Here is a 21,163-nt window from a genome sequence, read left to right as displayed (position 1 = left end):
AAGATGAATTTTTTTTTTAATTCAGGCCATAAAGTTTTCCCATTTCCTCTGTCAAGTGGTGAGCTATATGCTAAATGTTTTATCTGGACAAAGATGTAATCAGTTTATTTTATCCAAATGAAAACAAGTTAGGAAAAGCTGATTAAATATACTGTATAAATTTAGTAAAAAATGCTGAAATTCCTAGTATCGCCACACTAAAGAAAATGTAGCTCAGACTTTACAACAGAAGAAATAACAACAAAACTCCATAAAATTACTCTCTGGATCTCTCATAATAAACAAGAACATCAAAGGAAACTCACCTTTACTTCCATACAAAGATATTTGTTATTTAGCTGTTTCACACCATGCTTGCAGCTGGAAAAGAAACTACAGATTTTTCTTTGCCCAATACCAGAAAGAGTTCAATTATTGCAGTTGCTGAAATCTAAAGTCTAAAATTCCACAGATAATAATCTAGGAAATTTAAGTACTCCAGGCTCTTTGAAAACTGGTTACAGGACTCTACCATTCTAAAAGAGAAGATAAGGCACTACTGACAAGACACAGACCCCAGCCACACATGCACATTTCAGGAGATTACTGTGGCACATGAACTTTACTGGAAAGTTTAAGAAAATGGAAGTGCAAGTTCACGTTTGACTAAATGTGAAACCTTCTCTACACCATTAACTGCAACATCAATATATGGAGCAATTTAGCTACAAACACAAAGCAAGAAGTTAACACAGGCCAGTGTCAGTCCTGCCACGACAGCTTCAGCTCCTCCACTACCAGACTATAGTATTCTCTGTCTTTTTTCTAAGAGTATTGACTTTTTGTGATCTAGATATACAACGGAGTCCCTCATGAAACCGCTTGCCACCATCCTAATACCACATATACCTCCATTTTAAAGACAACTAAGATCCATCACATCAGACAGAAATCCCACACAAAGTTACTACACCTTTCCTGTTCCACCTACAGAACTCTCAAGCTTCTCATTATAACTTTTCCCTTACAGCCTTGGAACAGGTTCCTGTATCTCTTCCTTTGTTTTTTTTAACCCCTTGGGATAGAATTGATCCCTTGTCCTAAAAGGGGCAACAGGCTGTGTTTTGCAGATATTAAATATCCAGTTTTACTAGTCAGAGTAGCCTCCAGCTACATCTGCTATGGGGGGGCAGGGGAAGAGATAGGAAAAAAATCCCTACCACCGGTAAAGAAATCAGTCTCTTTCTTTCCACGTGTCTCATCTGGCAGAAAAGAATGGAAGAAATAGTAAAATATTCTCCTAATACAGAGCTTTCTTTATTATTCTCCTTGCAGCATACTCTTTCTGATGCTCAGGCAGGCAGAGGAGGAAGGCCTGCTGCAAATCTTGGCTCCTTCACAAATTCAGCTAGGAGCTGAGAAAAGAATTCACCCTCTGCCTTGTGATGAAAAGCAGACTCCAAGAATCTCTTTAATTATAATTATTGTGGGAGTGTGGTCAGGAAGATAATAAATCGGATTGCCATATCAAAGGTGTAAAAAGGGGGGGAAGTGGAAGGAAAACAGGAGCCAGACTGCTGCAGAAGTAAAAAATTCTCAGGGTATGGAAGAGAGGAGGGCAGGGAAGGTGAGATAACAGCCACAAATTTATTTTCAAACAGAAAGAAAACAAAATATTTGGCTACAAATTCCTTTCAATATACCTAGGATGCAAACATCCAAATAAACAACTCCCCAGCTAAATCGTAAATCCAGTTTCCCAGAACTGTATTTTTATAATAAAATATTTTGTCTTTGGCCGGCTGCCTTGTTGGATTACACAGGGTGCTTATTTACACTGCAGTTACTTGTTAATGACATAATCAGAACAAACTGAGGAAAACTTTACATCTAATGAAAGACAAATGCTTCCAAGTTTTCCTATAAGGATTTCTGTGCATAACTCTGAACCGGAATTTGAGAGGTCTGGGTTCAATTCCTGGTCCCAGAAACATGCTTCCTGTAAGACCCCACATGCATGTGCATGCCCACAGCAAGTATTTCTATTTCCTTATATAAAAGAGTTTTCTTGAGCAGAATTGAACATTTCATTTAGCTGTGAATGCACACAAAGGACTATTTGCACTAAATGTTTTATGCAGTATGACTACTGAGATTAAGATTCAAGTTTCTAGCATGCCCATCCTCAGATCTTCATTTACAAGGAACAGATATTCTGACAGAATACACTACTTTCCTTTAATCATATCATAAGATACATGAATTTGCACCTTACACACCCACTGTACAAATTCACACGAGGAAAGTGCTGATGTATGTTAGCTAAGATTTACACAGTAAAGGACAAACAAGTTACTTTGGTTTCACACTTGTGGGAGAAAAAAAAAAGGCAAACCACCAAACTAATCTGAGCTGTCAAATTACTCACTATTTCCATGCAGGTTCAGTGAATTTGTAATAAAGGCAAATACAACATGTTTAGTCCAATTCAAAAGGTGTTTCATATATCTAAGCCGTAACCCAGCAGGACTTGGAAATACAGCCACAAATGTGAGATTCGCAATGCCAGAAAACTACTGAGTACATTCAGAAATCTACAATGTTAGCAGAAAACCAATGGAATCTTGTAGATACTGAGTGATGAGAGAAACACAAGAAACAGTAAGCCAGTGATTACTGACATGAGTGGGAACTTTTTTAACAAATTCTATTACCAGGGGTTTCTTCCACCATAGACTTTTACAGAAAATAAAAGAATGGAGGAAATAGATTCAAAATGCAGACGTCTTCAACATTGTTTTGCACAAGCCAAAACTGTAGAACAACAGATGTGTCGGAAAATTACATTATTTCTATGATAGTCTATTAACTCAAAATTGAGTATATTATCATATTGACTCACAATTAACCTAGTTTGGATGCTGTTCCTTCTCTCAAACAACCTAAAAAACCAGACTTACTTAGCAAATAGAGAGTTGTTTTAAGAAAAGCTGCTTAAACAGACATCCCATTCGAAACACTCCTAATTCCAACAACCTTGTATTTGCATCCCATTACTATATAATTAGCTCATATAGAATACTGAATATTCATAGACTAATGCTGTCTTCTTGTAAAATTGTTTTATGGTTGAAATTCAATATTTCACAACTTAAAGGGCACAAAATTACAATCTCTTTTCAAACCAATTTTTCTTTAGAGATAGCACGAGAAAATTGAGGTTCATACAAAGCACAAAACATACTATTACACAATCTGGACAAGGAAGAATTGACTTCTGGTGAGTTAACACAATCTAATTAATGGGGAGTTTAAACTATTATTCTGTTTAGATCTTACACAGACAATTACAGGCCATGAAATAAGCTGCTATGATCTTTTGCAGAATGAAAGTACCGATGTTGCCTTACACTACGATATATGAAAAAGTTAATTGGTAATAAAACTCAGAGCATTTTAAAAATGAACTGCCACATAAAATTACTGTAGTGCATGAAAGCCTCAATCAGAACTTGCCTGTGCTGTGTGTAGAATCAGTCTCTGCCTCTCATATGAATAGATGCAATCTCAGCAACCAGACACAGTAAATACAAGATGAAGGGAATGGCAAGCATAGCAGCAACACAGAAATAATTCCAGAGGCTAGGAATCACAACATGAAAATTATTTCATTATTTCAACTCGTTAATTATTCATGCAGCAGAGATAGAGGAAATGGCAGGAGAAAGCTAATGAAAGAGCAAGCAATTGAGAAACACTGATGAAGAGGTTTAGAAGGGTATAGAAGAAAAGTTATGAAAAACAGTGGATAAGAAAAGAAAGGCGTTTGGGGTAAGGTTTCACATTTAATAGTAGGGCCAAGGTAAGGCATTCCTTCTGCCTCTCCACTGCTCGTTATTCCTGGTCTAGCATTGTGGTGTACTTCTTCCTCCTTACTAACAGTCACAATCGTTTATGAAACTATACTATGAGTCAGCCAAGGCTGAAAAATAATCTGATAAAAAAAAAAAAAAAGGAAAAAAAAAAAGAAAAAGAAGTTGACACAACTAAAAGGAAAACGCAGGAGTAGAAATGAGCAGCTGCAAGGGAAAAATAGGTCAGGCTAACATTTCTCCCAGCAAAAAGGTGCAACCATGGAATTAAAGACCAATGTGTATGTTCACACCATATAAATGCACCTCTCAATTCTGCCTTGGAACCTGTCATGCTACATGCAGACTGGAACATGTTTGGATCACATCAGGTAACAAACAGTGAAAAGTTAAACAGCAAAAGGTGGCCAAAACACCTGGTTAATGCTGGAGAACACATTTTTCAGAGGAAGTGTATGCCTTTCACTGAAGAATCCATCAGTGCAGGACATTTCCAGTTCCTCTTAGCGACTTTTTTCTTCACTCCATCCTCCAAGTCAAAACTAGGATTCCATGTGCACGATCTACAGTCTATTGTTCAGGTGTATAACATATGAGAAGTCACAAAGTATGACACTATATTGCTTAAATGCACAAAATGGAGAAGGAATGAAGAAGGATTGTGAACTGGCTTATCAAACACAAGGAGTAGTACATGGTACTACCTGGTACACAGTAATCCTTGGTGCTTCAGGTGGAGACAGCGTCTACCTTTCCGAGATTCAGACTGAGTCTTTTATTATTGCTCCATTCCCTCTTCATGCAATTTCATCATTAGGAGACATCTCTCTTTACCATCATCAATTTCAATCGTTTAAGGATAAAGGCCAAAACTAGATTCTTTACTTCTATTCAGACATTTCTACTAGATACTACTGATGCCATTTTTGGAGGAACTGAAGAAAGTACCGAACCAGTTACAAAGTAGAGGGAGATAAATTAGTCAAAAATAGCAGGTTAGGCCAAAGTTTTCTTACTCATCTATGATATGTTTACATCAATTCAGCTTGGAGGGTTGGGGGAGTGGAACACAGGACAATTTAAAAGCATTTGCAGCCATATTTGTGAAGCAGTTTTCATTATAAACTCTTATTCATAAAAAATACAGACTATAAATTTTCACACTAAGAACAGTTTTAGAACCTCTTTTTTACTGCTATTACTATAACACAAGCTAAAAACTAGATGAGGCAATAACTCAAAATTTGCTCTCTGAAAGCTCAGCTTTAATCTGAAAAACATAATTTTGTAACATTTGGAATGAATACCCTAAATGTATGATCCAAGGTACTACTTAACATCCACTTCATCTCACAGTGAAGCTAAATTCAATCTCGTCTGTATGAAATGTCCTGGTCATTTCAACTCGGCGTGAAATGTCCTGGTCATTTCACCAGTTACCCATTTCAAGTGCCCTTAAAAACACTAGCATTTAAAATTATTTCACACTCAAAGAAAATTTTTAACTCAAACAATTGTATAAACCCATACAATAGCAGCTTTTCACTTGACTGGACTTGAACAATAAATATCACAATAACCTTCAGGTAAGAGATGTCACTTTTATTATTTCTGTTGTAAAAACTTTAAAATTAACAAAAATACAACTACAGGGAAATAATTCATGCATAAAACTACAAAGGAAAAGGAATAAGCTCTTCTCTGCATTTACTGGGGATCGTAAAAGATATAAATCACCATAAGAAAGATTTAATTCAGTATTAAGAAAGAACTCTCCTGACAAGAGCACTTAAGCACTATTAAGAAAAACTGACTAGTGAGATTGCATAATTTCTATTATTTGAGGCTTTTATGGATTTCAAAAGCCTAGTGGTACCATCATTTTCTTTAAATCATTTCTGACAAACTTCACTAAGCATATTTTATTCAAAGAGGTGGCAGGAAGCTACCCAGTTTGCTGCTTGTGTTAGTTTTCTGCTGTTTTGGTGAACTGAATCAGCAAACACCTGACAAGCATTGGAGATGGTATAGAGGAAGCAGTAAAAACACATGCCCAGTGACAGGACTTTTAACCTTCAGCAATAATGAGTTATGTCAACTCACCTCATCTCATAAGACTGTATCTTAAAAAACAGATTACGCAAACAGATTAGACAAACATCTGCTAATAACACTGTAAGTACAATTTATCCTTCCTGGGGCTGAGAGAAGTAGAACAGAATTCTCGAGGTCATTCGCCGCATCACTTCACTTAAGTTTTAAAAAGCAACATAGAGCCCTTTTTAAAGCCATTTAATGAAACTTTACAAAACCAAAATTTCACTTAATATATACAGAGATAGATATTGGCCTACTTAGCATTCTCAAAATTAAATATGTCTAATGTAGCAAGCATTAACCTCACATGTGTTTCCTACTCCACCATTTCACTCTTAATCTCTAAGTGGGAATTCAATTTTCAAGACCTTCCATTTTTAAGAAAACCTGTTAAATGCATATTAGCTGTAAAACGTTGGCTGTACACACCAGCTTCTTGAGTACACATCTCCAGTTTTACTCTTATTGCTCAAAGCTAACTGGAGCAGAAGACTGAGAACGACAGACCAGTACAGGTTCAGACCTCTTTGAACAGCAATGGAACTCGAATACTCTTAGTCTTACAGGAGACTTGCAAGGTGACAAAAAGTTCAGGAGTTACACAGAATCATTAGTCTCACTGGTGATGCTTTAGTCCATCATTTACATCAGCCTGTGATGGGAGGTGTGGTAGACATTCACATCATATTGTCTGCAGAAGATTTCAAGGAAAGGAAAAAAACATGTAAAGCCAGCAAGCATAACTGTATTCTAATCAGAAACCCAATAACAACAAAGGCTTCCTGACTTAAATATCCTAATTCCTTTCTGTAAATGCATGAACCTAGTTCTTTGGTTTACGCAAACAAAACACTACTTGGTCAAGTACACATATAGTTTCCCTTTTTTACAAGTTATTCAAGCACCTCTTCCTGTAACTCACTAATATACCTGCAGCATATCGGTCAGAAAACAAGGAATCCATTGAGAAGCTTGAAAGCTGGGGGGAAAAAAACCCCTACTTTAAATGTCAATACCATATTTAATTTGATAAGCTTGTATACACTTCATGCGTCACCTGCTCTGGAGACCATACAGGAAGGAATACAATATATCATCTTGCCCATTTTGACTATTCCTTTTCAGAAAACCATAAATGCTTCAAACAAGAGAAACTCTTCTCTTATTTGCACAGAACAAAACGTGCTCCATTAGGCCGGACTTTCAAGACAATTTATAAACAAGGGAAAGTCACCATCACCAAGTACAACTCCGAACATGCACTACAAATGGAAAAGATCCTAACCGAGCTGCTACGTGGAAAATTAATCTGTCATAAAAGCAAAGTTTTTGTCAATTATTACATTTAGATTCGGGGAAGAAGCATTGTCAACACACGTCCATCTTTGTTTGCTTGCTAATAATTATTACCATATGCAGTCCTGGCCATTAACACAGTATTTTGTTGATTCTTCCTGTCCAAACGTACACGTGCCTAATGCTCACACACAGAGAGAGCTTCACTGCTTCCAAACCAGGGACAAAGCCAAAAGTGACTGGCAGCTCTGTAATTTCTACATGTGCATCTATGAAGAAGAGGAAGTCATAAAAAGAAGTAGAATAATGTAGTAAGATACACCAAAAATGTACAGAAAAAAAATTATCACTACACGTGAAAAGAGCAAAGACAGCATCTTCTGTGAGGACAACATACAACAGAACATTTAAGGAGACCTTTCAACCTCAGTATAGGAAATCCTTGAATGAAATCCTTGAATGAAAAGTCAGCCAAACGGGCTGACTCCCCACCAAAACACATGCTTTCCACCATAATTTTCTCCAGAGACTTCCGCTAGAATATAATTTTATCACTAGGTGCTGGGAAACCATACTAACGCATATTCAGAATTTAGGGCAGAATTCACAAGAGAAACGTGCCTTTTGTCCTGATATGTTATGACCCTTTTCGTAGTATTTCCAACACGAGCAGATGAAACAAAATACAGTGCAGCTCATATTGTGACTGATGTAATGTGGGCAGGGAACAATACCGTGGAAAAGAAAAAGCCAAGGATCTTTGTCTCCTTCTAGACGGACTGCCAAGTCTCAATAGTTGGAGGGAGAAAAAGCACAGCATCCCAAATAAAACACTGCATGTTCACCATTTCAGCAAAGTCGCTGCAGCTTTTGGCAATCCCGTAGGAAATTTGGAACCTTCAAATACAACCCAAGCTGAAAAAAAAAAAAAAAGGAAACAAAAACCCACAAAAAGACAGAAAACAGCCCTTGCTTAAAAATTACAGAAGAAACAAATAATCCACTGGCTATGGAAATAAACCCCAAGGAGCTCACCAGTCGCATCGCAACCGATACTACAGAGATAAGCTCGGCAATAACCAGCCATAAATCTATTAAATGCTGTATCTCTTCGCCGCCGCCGCCGCCGGTGTTCGGGCGCAGGCGGGCAAGGGCGGCGGGCCCGGTGGTGGTGCCTACCTGCGAGAGCTGCCGGGGGTTGGGGCAGCCGAAGAGCGCGGAGCTGGAGCTGAAGCTGATGGCCCCTCTGCGGCTGAGGACGTGCTGCGGCACCGGCCTGTCCAGCGGCAGCACGGGCAGCTGGTAACATACTTCCATTGACGAAGCCTCGGTGCGCCGGCCCGCCGCGGGGCAGCGGCCTCGCCCGCCGCACCTGCCCGCGCAGGGCTCCCCGCAGCGGGGAAGGGCCGGCGGCGAAGCCCCGCGGGGGCCCGGCGCCTCCTCGCCGCCCCCGCGCCCCCCGGGGGGCCGGGCCGGGCCGCGCCGGGCCCCGCGCCTTTGTGCTCCGCTGCCGCCAAAGCCCGGCGGGAGCCGCCGGCGGGAGCGGGGGGGAGGCGGCGGAGCGGGACGGCTCTGTCAGCGCCCGGGGCGGCGAGTCCCGGCCCGCAGCCCGCGGCCGCCGCCGCTCCCTCCCTGCCGCCCGCCCTCGGGCGCGCTGCCGCCCGCGGAGCCGCTGTCAGCGCCGCTGCCCTGCGCCGCGCATGGAGGGCCGGGGGCCGCGCCGGGGGACACGCGCCGCGCTCGTCCCTATTGTCCGGCACGGCCGGGAGCGGGAGGAGGAGGCGCCGCTCCGCCGAGGGGAAGGGGCCGGGCCGTCGGAGAGGGGACCCGGGCAGGAGGGGGAGGAGGAGAAGGAGGAGGAGGAGGAGAACGGAGAGGAGGAGGAGGAGGGAGAGAAAGAGGAGGAGGAGGAGATGGAGGAGGGATGGAGGAGGGATGGAGCCTCCGCCCCGCCCGCGCGCCGGCCCGGCTGGAGCAGCAGGCACGAGCCCGGCGGACCGTGCGTGGGTCGCGCGGCTGGCGACACGCGCACAGCGGCGTCATCACGTCACCACTGCCCACACTAGCGCTCCCCGTCCGCGCGCACCAGGCAGGGGCGGCTCGGCGGGCGCCGCGCGCATGCGCCCTTCGCACTCCCCCTCGCGCCTTCGCAGCAGCCCTCCTGCCCTCCCTCGCCTCCCGTCACAGCATCGCGGAATCACGGAATCGGTTAGCGTGGAAAAGACTTCTGAGTTCGTCGAGTCCAACCTGTGACCGAACACCACCGTGTCAGCTAGACCATGGCATTAAGTGCCGCGTCCAGTCTTTCCGTAGACACCTACAAGGACGGTGACTCCTCCACCTCCCTGGACAGCCTATTCCAATGTACAGTCACCCTTCCTGTGAAGAAATTCTTCCTAATGTCCAACCTAAGCCTCCCCTGGCACAGCTTGAGGCCGTGTCCTCTTGTGCTGTCGCTTATACACCGAGCCCCACCTCGCTACACCCTCCTTTCAGGCAGTCGTAGAGAGTGATAAGGTCCCCTCTGAGCCTCCTTGAGGCTGAACAACCCCAGCTCCCTCAGCAGCTCCTCACAGGACTTGTGCTCCAGACCTTTCACCAGCTTTGTTGCCCTTCTTGGGATTCACTCCAGCACCTCAATGTCCTTCCTGAATTGAGGGGCCCAGAACTGGACACAGGACTCCAGGTGTGACACCGCTTGGATGACACCCAAAGGGGTCCTGGAAGCCCTGGGCTGGAAAGAAGGTAGTGAGTGTTTGCCTTGGTGCCCCCATGTTGTAACATGCCATACCCAAGGGAATGGCGTGAAGCTGTGTCATGGGAGGTTTACACTGGATATTTGGGAAAAGGTTTCTTACCAGAGGGTGTTTGAGCGCTTGAACAGGCTCCCCAGGGAGCACCTTGGTCAGAGCACCAAACCTGTCTGAATTCAAGAAGGGTTTGAACAACGCTCTTGAGTGCATGGTGGGATTCTTGGGGCTGTCCTGTGTGGGGCCAGGAGTTGGACTCTGATGATCCCTTCCAACTCAGGACGTTGTGTGATTGTGTCCATCAGCCCTCAGTTCGCTCCCCTGCTGTGCCCTGAGGGCTGAGGGAGCCACACTGAGGGAGCTGTGGTCTCACCAGGGCCAGATCCGGCTTCTCCTGCAGGGGACTGGGCACCAGTCAGTAGGCATGGCCTTGAACGCTCAGCTTGGGCAGCTGCTTGAAAATCAAACACGGAAAGACGGTTTTATTTTAAAATGCACTATGTATCAAAAGCAATGCACTGGGGAGTTTGTATTTGCATTTGAACCCTTCCTGTTCATTTTTAGAGTGTGGAAGGGTGGGGTTTTTTGCAAGACAAAGAGGTAAAACTGTGTAATTGTTGTTAAAAAATGAGATTCCTGGGAAACCGCACAGCTCCAGGAATTGGACTCTAAGGGAGAAAAGGAATAATTCATTATGTGAGCTGGACCGTCACATCACATTACGTACATCACATTAGCTGAGACACTTAGAAATAAACTTTGTGTTGTGTTTTTTTCTTTTTAGGACTAAGCCTCTTTGTCTCTCTCTGCAGCTGCTTTTTTCCCCCCATCCTTTCATCTCTTTTATTTCTCCATAATAAAAAAAAATCCTAAATATAGCATGATAGGTAAAGGAACGTTTCTGTTCTTTGCATAATATATGAAGTGCCTGTACCCACTTAAAAATCATATTTTGCAAAATGATTCATATGATTTAATTTTGCATAATACATTATTCTTCTAAGTGCTTGCTTACTGGCAGAAAGGTTTAGATTTCACATGATAATGGTTATTTATAGGCAATGACACAGCTTTGGAGGAGCTCATTTGAAAAGAATAGGTGGTTTTTATGGAGGATTTTCATCTGTTTGAACTAGTTGTAGAAGCAAGAAGTTTTACAGATGTGGACTGGTGGCCATTTCACCCAGAGCTGTGAAGTTAACAAATGCACCTCGTTCTTTTGCAGAACTGCAATCCCACACTGTCTAATGGATAGTCACAAGGACATATGGACACGTGAGAGAGGACACTAGATCAAGTGCCATGTCTTAAAAGCTTCTTCTGCTGTTTTTCTCATGGTTTTTGAAATAAACAAATCTCACAAGCATTCTCAGTATGTATTTATAATGTATACATGCAATAATTCAAGATATAATAAGCACATAGAAATTCAAAGTAAAATCACATACCCAGCCTTTTTTTTTCCCCTAGTAATTAGGACATGTCAGGTTTTCTTCTGCATTCTTTGACAGTTTACTCATATTTGGCCTGTTAACATTAAATCTACAGTGCATTTAAGTTACTGATAGAACTCCACCAGCTTCACTGGAGTCAGGGTTTCCCTCCCCCATTCATTTTTCAAAATTACTACTAATAATGAATTAGTTTTCTATATTCAGGTAGGATGGATTTTTACTCTAGTCAATCTAAAACTCAATTCATAAAAATATGTCACATCTTTTAGGGGAAAAAGTGCATATTCTTTCTTTCACTGAATATAAATAGCGTGTTTTTCAATCCTATAAGGTCAAACTATAAGTAAAGATTATTGATAGTGTGTTTTATGGTTCCTGTCAGCTTTGTGTACTTTCCACTTGATTAGTTGAAACTAGTTCTTTAAGGTCGTTTTAGTTCTCAGTCTGAACCAGTATAGCCTTAAATAACAGAACCAGTATTATCCCTTATATAATCTTTGATCTCTAATTAACGTTACATAAACACCTTTAAGGAAACTGAAAATACATTATTATGAGGTAAGCATAGATTTTCCAGGCAGTGGCTGTTTCCATAAGTGTGCTGCTTTCAGGACACAAATTACTATTGTTTAATAAATACGGAAGTTATTAATATTAGCCAGGTGTTGATTTCTTGTATAAGCTTACAAGGAAGACTTATAGAATCATAGAATGGCTTGGGTTGGAAGGGTTATTAAAGATCATATAGTTCCAACCCCCAATCTTGCCTTTGAATGATAGGCAAAGCCTTAAAATTACAGCATTAAGTCACATATTTTCAGCCTAAATATGTTTGTTACAAAAAGAATGCGTGTTCTGTGACTTATGTCCTGCCAGTTCTGTCTGCTATCTTTGCCTGCCGCAAGTTAAGAGCTTGTAGAAAAGGCAAGAGGTTTTTATTGATTTTTGTCATAGAACTATAGCAACACAAAGTACTCATTCACAGCCTTTTGTTTGAATTAAGTTGCTCTCCTAGTGAACCATGGAGTTCTTCGAGTACCGCTGTGCTGCACGTCTTAAATGCTTCATACGACATCGTGAGGTGCCACAGTCCAGCTATGTAAGCCCTGTGTGCTGTGAATTCTTTATCATGGCAGATACATTGATTGAGACTGATTAGAATATTCAAATTTAGGGAGTATTAACAACATTTCAATGTTTCTTTTCACATTTGCGATTAATGTCTTTTACACATCATTATAATTTTCAGGGTGCTGTTAGCAAGGAAGAAGAGTTACTGATGGCCAAATCTATCAGAAGGAACAGCACTCACGTGAAACTGGAGAGATGGAAGATCACAAAATCAGAGTTAGTTTAGTTTCCTGGTTACTGTGAAATGAGCATGAAATCACACAGGCACTCCAGCAAGACATTCTGCTGGGCTAACTGCACAGCACAGAGTGCCTCTCTGGGGCACAGCCAGCCAACGCTGTCAGAACTGAACAGTCTGAACAGAAGAGGATGTTTTTCCCATGTTCTTGTACAAAATGGAAAATAAGGATCCTCAAAGGCATAACATGTTTGTACTTTGAAAACGCCATGAGAACACAGAAAATATTTATTTGTACAGGTAAATGACCAAGACAAGCACAAGAGATTTTAACTTTTCTTCTTACCTGAAAAAGTTACGTGATACAAAAAGGCAGGGTTATTTCTGTAGACAAGTAGAAAGTCTCTTTGTTTGTTATGTCCTCCGTAACTGCATTTTTAGACATTGTTTTTGGCATATACCATTTCTTTGGCACATAACCAGATATGTCAGGGTTTTTTTTGTTTGTTTGTTTGTTTTTTACCCAGACTTACTATCTGAATGAATAATGTGTATTTCCATAGGAATTCCAGACCTCTGGCAGCTCATTTGAAATGTACTTATGTCCCTATTTGATGTGTCCCTTCCCTCTACCTTGTCCTGGGTCTGCGTTGGGCTGGTTTCAGTTGTTGTGGCAATACAACATTCTTGACTCCTACTTTATTTGCCATCCCCTGCACCCCAGATATTTTCTGCAGAACTTCGCACCATCCCCTCAGTCCGTCCTGAGTGGGATAATTTGCACTTGCCTTTACCTGAGTGCATTGTGATTTCCTCAACGCATTTTTTTGGTTGGTCAAGACTGAGTATAAGTCCTGTCCTTCTAATTCTAGACCTTCCTGGCTCTCTGTCATCTGCAAATTTAATAAGCATGCTCTCAAAACAGCTCAGCAGTAAAAATTCTAAGAAAGAGTGAGTCTAAGACCTGGAAGAGTTCTGAAGACTGCCATTTATTAAATCCTGTCAAGCCTTGCTAACTCCTCTGGGAATGGTTTCCAGTCATTTTTGCACCTATATTTCAGTAGCTTTATCTATTCCAATGCTCAGGTTCATCTTTGCTGGCTTTTGAGGCTTAACCTGGAGACTAGTTGCCTAAGGCTAATTTCATAGTCAATAATTAAGGGAGAGACAGCAGGCCATTCAAGTTGTTCTTTGAAGTTGCCTTTCTCTCCGCTGAGAAGAAGCAACACAGCACAACCTTTCTCCTAATTTAGTTACTTCAGTTTGTGTCTGTGAAGTTGATCAGATGAACTGGGATCTGTGATTTTGCTTATAGTGGTGTCAGGGTGGACTGTATAGAAGGAGAGTGTCAGTAAAGACAAGCTATGTCATGTGTACCGTGTTCCCATTAGCTACAGGTTTTGTCACTCTGCTGGAGAGGCAGATAAAGTCAGTCTGACTTGTCTGGGCAGACTGGTTGTTTGCTTTAGCTTCAGTTTCTGGTATTTTGAATATTATATTGAAAACTGCTGAGAATATTTTCAATATTTGTAATTACTTCAGTTTCACTAAACGTACAGTGGCTAATGGACATGTACCAATTCTGCACCAAAACCAGCAAGCTGGAGCAGAAAGCTTAAGAGTGATCCCAAAGGATTTCAAGATTTTTGTTGCTTCCATCCCTAAGAATCTTCTTCTATGCCTAATTTAAGACTTTAAGTTTTACTGACAAGTTATAGCCTTCAGGAACAGGGACTGACTTAGGAAACAGGCTAACAAAAGTCAGCTCTGAGCACAGCTACAGACTGTCAAAACTTTAATATGAGTTCAAAGACAGCTTTTTCTAACTCCACTGAAGACGTTATTGGAAACAATTCTTTCTTAAATGCACTCCTAAAAAACTGCCATGAGAGTGCACACAGCTTAAATAGCTTCAGCCACTGAAGTCCTGTTTTCTCAGTGATTATGGTTACCTGGACAAAAATCCTCATACTACAGTTAGAATGAATAAGGGCGTTGGTGTCAGCATGAGCCTGTGGAAAAAGCTCCTCTTTGTGTCATTTTTACATGCATAATAACAGCTGATGCACAGAATATTTTTAATATCAGAGTGGGAGGATATGAGAACCCCAGGTGCAGTTTCGGAGGTGCAGCTTACAAGTTTAATGGTGTTATTAGAAGCTGAAAATTCACAGCCTTTTGTGTTAGTAATGGAGGTGGGTTTGGACCCCTATGAACAGATGTAACAAATGCATTGCACATTCACCAGCTGAATCATTTCTTAAGGTACCATTCAGTGTTCAGTACCGGGTAACCTCCATTACAAGCTGTAGAGCATCAATCACCCGTTCTGTCTTAAAAAAAAAATGTGGTGATTTATTTTTTATTGGGTTTTGTAGCTTTTTTTTTAATATATTGCCTCAATACCTCATTAAAATTGCATGTCCTTTCTAGATTTGTTTATTAGGGCAAATTTTTAGCAGTAATTTTTAGCAGCCTTTACAAGGATTTTCTAAAGCAATTTTGACTTTTGTTTTTTAAAAACTTCCCCATGATTAGGGACTAGAGCTAGGTTTTGATTTGGAAGTTTAGATTCAAAATATTCCTGATGTCCCATCTGATCCTTTATTGGCCTACTGATATATAGTAAAGGTGTCTTATAATATTAAAACTGAGACTGTCACATACTGATAGAAATGAAATAATGAGCTAAAGTTCCTGCTAACCAATGAGACTGAAGCAACAGTGTCTTATGAATCTCACTGTGTTGTGCTGTCAAAAACGAAAGGAAAGCGGTTTGTTGTCTATATGTCAAAAATGAGACCTTTCTTGGGGTCCTGCCTTCTTCTAGGGCATAAGGGACCTTACTCTGAATTAATTCTGCGGAGGGTCCTTTAGTGAAATGAGCTCACAGGAGAAGCAGCTAATGCAATTCCTATTAAAAAAAAAACATAAAGCAAACAACAAGCATGAGGCTTGACTAGTCCTGGTTTTTATAAGACCAGTGGTGGTAATAACAATAGAATTTTTCAAAGAACATTTTAATTTTGTCTGGTTATATTAAAGATGAGCACACTCCCTTGCTGCAGTATCGTATTTGCATGAAGATGTAAAATAGTTGTCTTTTTATTTATGCTAAAATTAGTGGAAAATTTCTAGCAACAAAAGTACACTTTTAAAACAGTCTTCCTTTGGCTTTTGAAGCAAACCAGAAATGGGCATTTGAGTAACTTGCAGCATTTCCACATCTGATAATTTGGATGACTACATGCAGGAACCTAGCAGTCCTTCTCTTACACCTACATTCCTCCTGCAATTTGGCTTTTTTACTAATCAGTTTTATTTTAATTGAAGTGCTACTTTATGCAATTATTCCCTCACAAAAAGAGTTATGTTGAAATAAATATTAACTACTTTTAGAATTAACAATTACATTCATAGGATCGCATTAGTAGTAAAAATGTCTACTAATTAGTATTCAAATTATATTCCAAGTAGTTATTTTTCTACCTTTTCTAAAGATGCTCAAATATACTACTTCAGTTTCCCCATTAGATTTGAGCTTCCTTCAGAAATTAATCAGGATTATCATTTTTTTGGGCTTGTTTTTTAGCTAATTGGTGGGGCTATGAAAACCTACAGCAGCAGAAGGTAATCCCATTCAGATGAATAGAAGTGAGAGGATTAAATATTTGCAGCTGCTCTTGGTTTTCCACTATGTAGCATCCTGACATTTCTTTGTGAAGGAAAGAATGTGTTGGAGTTAGCATTAGCATGCCCTCCTTGCAAGTCTGGAAAAACATCTGTCATTCTGCCAGTCTTCCCATTAACTACCTGAGCAAATGCAGCGAGAAGATTTCATTACTTTCAGGAGACTAGCTCTGCTTTTCTTTAGGTTTGTTCTTTGCTAAACCTTTTTTTTTTAACAATTGCAAAAAAAAGGTAATTGGTATCTTGTCAGATTTACAACTCACTAGATTTCAGTGTGCTTAACCCAATTAAAACTGGAAGGAATATTGCCAATATGTCAACAAAAATGCTGGGAGGGTTAGTTTACAGAAAGCCTTGAATTCCTTTGTCTTGACTGAATGAAAGAGAATTGTTCTTGTAAGACAAGTGCATACTAAAAGGATTAACTCTGATAAACTTTTATGTTCAGACAAAAGACAGTTGAAGTACTAGGAGAATATTTTTTGATCCATTTCGTAAAAGCAGTTTTACATTTAATTAGAGAGGAATCTCTTGTTTAAAAACTGAATGGGGGGAGTGGTGCACTGAAACACAGGGTGAGGGGTGAGCCTCTTGATGGTGTGGAGTGCACTGGCACTGTGGTTTTAAAATACACATTTTGCTAATACACACTGTGCTAAGCTAGATCCTGCTGCGCTCAGGGGCCGTGCCCCACCATCTCACTCCTCCTGGCTCTTAGTCCTACCAGTACTGATGCTCAGCTCTGGGGTAACCCAAGAGAGTTTAGAGAGTTAAACTGGCAAAAAATTACTGGCAAAAGAAAAAAACCTCAAAAAACAAACCGAGAAAGGCACCAAACAGCACAGTTGGTGCAAGGTGCAGGTATGTAACTGGTGATAGGAATGCCCCTTTTGGAATAAGCCCACAATTAGACCACGTCAGCTGTATCGTAAAAACTCACCTACATGGTGAGCATTATGTAAGGAATTACTCAGATACTATGTAACTCCATAAGTGGTTCATTTTAGGAAAATCTAGTTTTAAAACCTCACATAAATATATTCTTTGCAATATATGTGTAACATATTGAAATATATAATAGATAGGATTAATATATAACCTACATATGGAATATATAACATATGTGGAATATCTATGTAATATACTTGTGACGCAAGACAGGCATAGCAGAAATTGTGGTGAAAATATGGGTTAATTGGCATAAAGTATTAGTGGTACAAAGCATATACTTAATTTTATGCGTGTTCTTACATGCTTTGCTGAGCTGGGATTATGGAGAACACCCTCTAGTCGTGTCAGAACATCAGTTAAATCTACATAAATCAATACTATGTCAGCAGTTTTCTAGATTAAATTACATGACTAGAAGTTTGAAGACTACTTTTATACAAGTATAAACCTAAGAAAATAAGCAACTTTTATAATGTTTATTGTCGACATAATTCTTTGGTAAGCAATTATCTACTAAAATGTATAAATTCTGAATAAATATACTAATATATAAGTCTGAAACTTGTTCAGAACCTGCAAGATGGCATGTTTTATAGGATATCTTAAACCAGGGAAAGCCATGACATCTGTTTAGTTCTATGCAGGAGGTTTTATTTATACACTCAAGTTGTGACTATACAAAATAAGTAGAAAGCCCATATTCTGCAGTATCTGTAATTTGTCTAAAAAGAAAGAAAGAGTGTAAAACCTATAAAGAAAGATGCTGACGCTTTACTACAGACCACAAAGAATTGAGAGCAGGCCCAAAAAGCCTAGTTTGGTGATACAGTGCTGTGACCTTGAACTAGATGATCTGTAGGCAAATGACATGTTATTGCACCTGTAGCCAAGCTAATCAATTCCCAGATGATGGAAGAATTGACTTTAATTTCTTAGAAGTCAGAATTAATACTAATACACTTAAGTCAATACCATTTGCATTACCAGTGCCTGTTTTTTTGCAAGATGCAGAAAAAAAACGTACGTTGTGAAGCTATGCTCCCAAACAACGTAGAAATTCAAAGCATAAATTGCCTTATAATTAATTTTCACTTATATTTTTGTTTTCTTGTCGCTTTATCATATCTGTATGCATGAATGTCCATTTGTGGAAACAACTGATGAAATAGATCTTTCTAAACACTACTTGGAAAAAAATTGAACAAATGTTCAGCATGCAAACTTATTCATAATTGCTACTTATCAAATGTAGGAAGAAACACTGTTTTGTGTGCAATTTGTAACAATATATTAATTTAAATTATATGTGACTTTCAAATCGTATGTAAATAGGAAAAAGAAAGAATTGGTGAAATGCGCTATTGCTGAGCAGCAGTAGCAGAGATGTGAACCAACAGTGGCAGCATATACTGACTGTTACCAAGTAATACAGAACATGGATTCTGTTCTGCTTGGATCTGATCTGCTTGTTCTGCAGCAAACCATTTCCCCTCTCTATGGCATAGACTCCAGGCACACACCAGAAGTCTTTACAATACTGCTATACTCCAGCCAGAGGATTCTGGTGGCCAATTTCTACTTGCTGTGAGAAGGAGAAGGCTTTTGCCCTGCTTCCCAGAAAAAGCTTCACATCTCCAGGTTTGTGATTTTGGAATAGAATAAACAGTGGAAATCTGGAGAGTTAGCTGTTATTTGATATTCTAGTTCCCAGTTGTTAGAATTGTTCAAAGCTTCGTGCATGAGCTGACACAAGGTTAACTTTGGCTGGGGACCGATGGTGCAGCAGGGCAGCAGGAGTCCCCAAGGACTGCACATGCCTTCTTAAGTAGCTTAGGTAGTCTGCTGCTAGGAAACCACGGTTTGGGAATCCCTGGCTAATATTTCCAAATTGTTTTGAAATAATATTTTGAAATAACATGTAAAAGTTTGAAGAGCTAGTTTTTTTAAGGAAAGCAAGAAAAAAAAGTACTTCGCTTCCCCTGAAGTGAATCATCTTCCCTCCTACTTTGGAAAAGAAAAAAAAAACACTGTAAAATTTAATGTGAGTAAAACCCATAAGGTTCCCCAGGCACATAGAGTAATTTATGGAAAATTTTATAAATAAGAGTTGCAAATGATTGGGTGCTCATTTTCCGCCAATCTCAACTGGGAATTCTGTCACTGATTTATAGTGGGCTGAGATCTCACCTTCAGAATCAAAAGGACATAAAAAATTATATTGTAGGTTTTATAGCAGCCATAAAATTCTTTATTGAATTCTGTGTAATTTCCATAAAGTCCATAGGACTACTTGATACAATAAATGCCTTGTAATCCGTTCGTCTGGACTAAGAAGTATGAGTTATGTTAAGTCCTGTGAATATTTCCCTCCAAAGATTGTTTTCAAGTAAAGCATAATTCTTTATTTATTGATAGCAATTACCACTGAGTTTTGTGGCCTGAGTTTTCTATCGCAATCAACAGATAAATCATAAAGTTGAAAAGTGCAAGATGTTCTTTAGCAGGGAATAAATGCCAGCGGTCTATACCTTTATGGTTGTACTGACCTTATTATGGACAAATCAGCCAACTTGAAAATAAGCAAGTACTAAGCAGTGGCCATAATTTTAATACTGTTTTCTTGCTCAGAAGGACAGCCCACGCTCTGTTGTCACAGCTGCCTAATTGAAGTTTGATCACACAGCTGGATCGTTGGTCACGCACCAGTGACCGCTCTGCAGCTTTGGCAGCTCATTGCTGTTACAGTAACTTTTTGTTTCCCAATCTTAAGCAAATTAAAGCAGGCAGCTGCGAAATCATCAATAGGTCAAATTCATTAGCTGTTCTCTCTATGAAATAAACAGGAAAATGAAGCTCTCCTTGGTCTTAATTAGTTCTTATAAAAGTTGGCAGGGAAACAAAGACATTTGTACACTCCTTTATTTTTATAAGAGACTTGCCTGAAAGAAAAACCTCAGACATGTAATTTCCTTTTTTTTTTTTTTTTCCCTCCCCTGCTTAATGCTCTCAGTCAGAGGCTAACCCAGCACCCTCCCTCTGAGGGTAGAGAGAAAGGTGGTTTGGCAAGGGGTTATGCTGTGTCTCTTTTGTGCGGATCAGGGCATGTTCTGGGGAGCCTGCACAAGCTGTTTCCACAGTGATAGGCCACACTCCGTATTTACAGTCTCCTGTACAGATAATTCATCTGCAGGAGAAGCCTTAGCTGAGTGCTGTGGTTCCACAATCATTACCGCTGGCTCTCGGCCATGCCACATCACCCAGCAGTACAAATTTGATCTGGATCAGGTGTGGGCACATGATTACATTTTTGTCAAATTAGCAGAGTGCTTCGTGAGGATTTTATGCCGCCTGTCTGCTTTTATCCTGGTTGCAGAGGAACATGCGGTGCTGGAACCACAGAGGGTTAGGGCTGTGTGGGCAACTGGTGCCTGTTGCAGCAGTCATCCCACCGGGGCAAAGGTAGCTATCAAAGTTTTGTTGGAACAAATTGAATTGGCAGAGAGCATTTCAGCGGGAACTGCACCTTGTGTCATGCAACCACGGCACTGTAAGGCTGGCTGCAGAAGCCTCCAAAGTGTTTAATATGCTGTTAAACTTTGGCCTATCCTGTAGCCACGATCTAGTCCAGAGGAGCCTTAATTCTCTTTATTTGTGCTGTTTTCCACAAAATTTACTTGTGCTTCACACTTGTATGGTGTTCTGGCCCATATATATATTTTAAGGTGCAGTTTTGTGGTGAGCTGAAAAAAATGTAAGGCTTTGCTG

The 21,163-nt window shown here is 40.2% G+C and overlaps 1 protein-coding gene across 3 annotated transcripts in view; it reads right to left on the bottom strand.

Moving 5' to 3' along the window:
* Window positions 1-8,600, bottom strand: part of PDE7A (phosphodiesterase 7A) — a 74,507-nt gene extending 65,907 nt beyond the window's left edge. For 2 of the 3 annotated variants that reach the window (XM_027894679.1, XM_027894684.1), the window contains exon 1: window positions 8,424-8,600. In XM_027894679.1, the coding sequence (XP_027750480.1) occupies window positions 8,424-8,561 (138 nt within the window). In that variant the 5' untranslated portion in view covers window positions 8,562-8,600. The remainder of the gene's footprint in view (window positions 1-8,423) is intronic. The other variant, XM_027894681.1, reaches the window with a different exon arrangement.
* Window positions 8,601-21,163: the final 12,563 nt, after the last annotated feature.

This window comes from Empidonax traillii, unplaced genomic scaffold (genome assembly GCF_003031625.1).
Source record: "Empidonax traillii isolate 1590-97213 ecotype Southwest subspecies unplaced genomic scaffold, ASM303162v1 scaffold438:size550143, whole genome shotgun sequence".
NCBI lineage: Eukaryota > Metazoa > Chordata > Aves > Passeriformes > Tyrannidae > Empidonax > Empidonax traillii.
The sequence above is the reverse complement of the archived record's forward strand: the minus strand, read 5'-3'. Positions and strand labels throughout refer to the sequence as shown.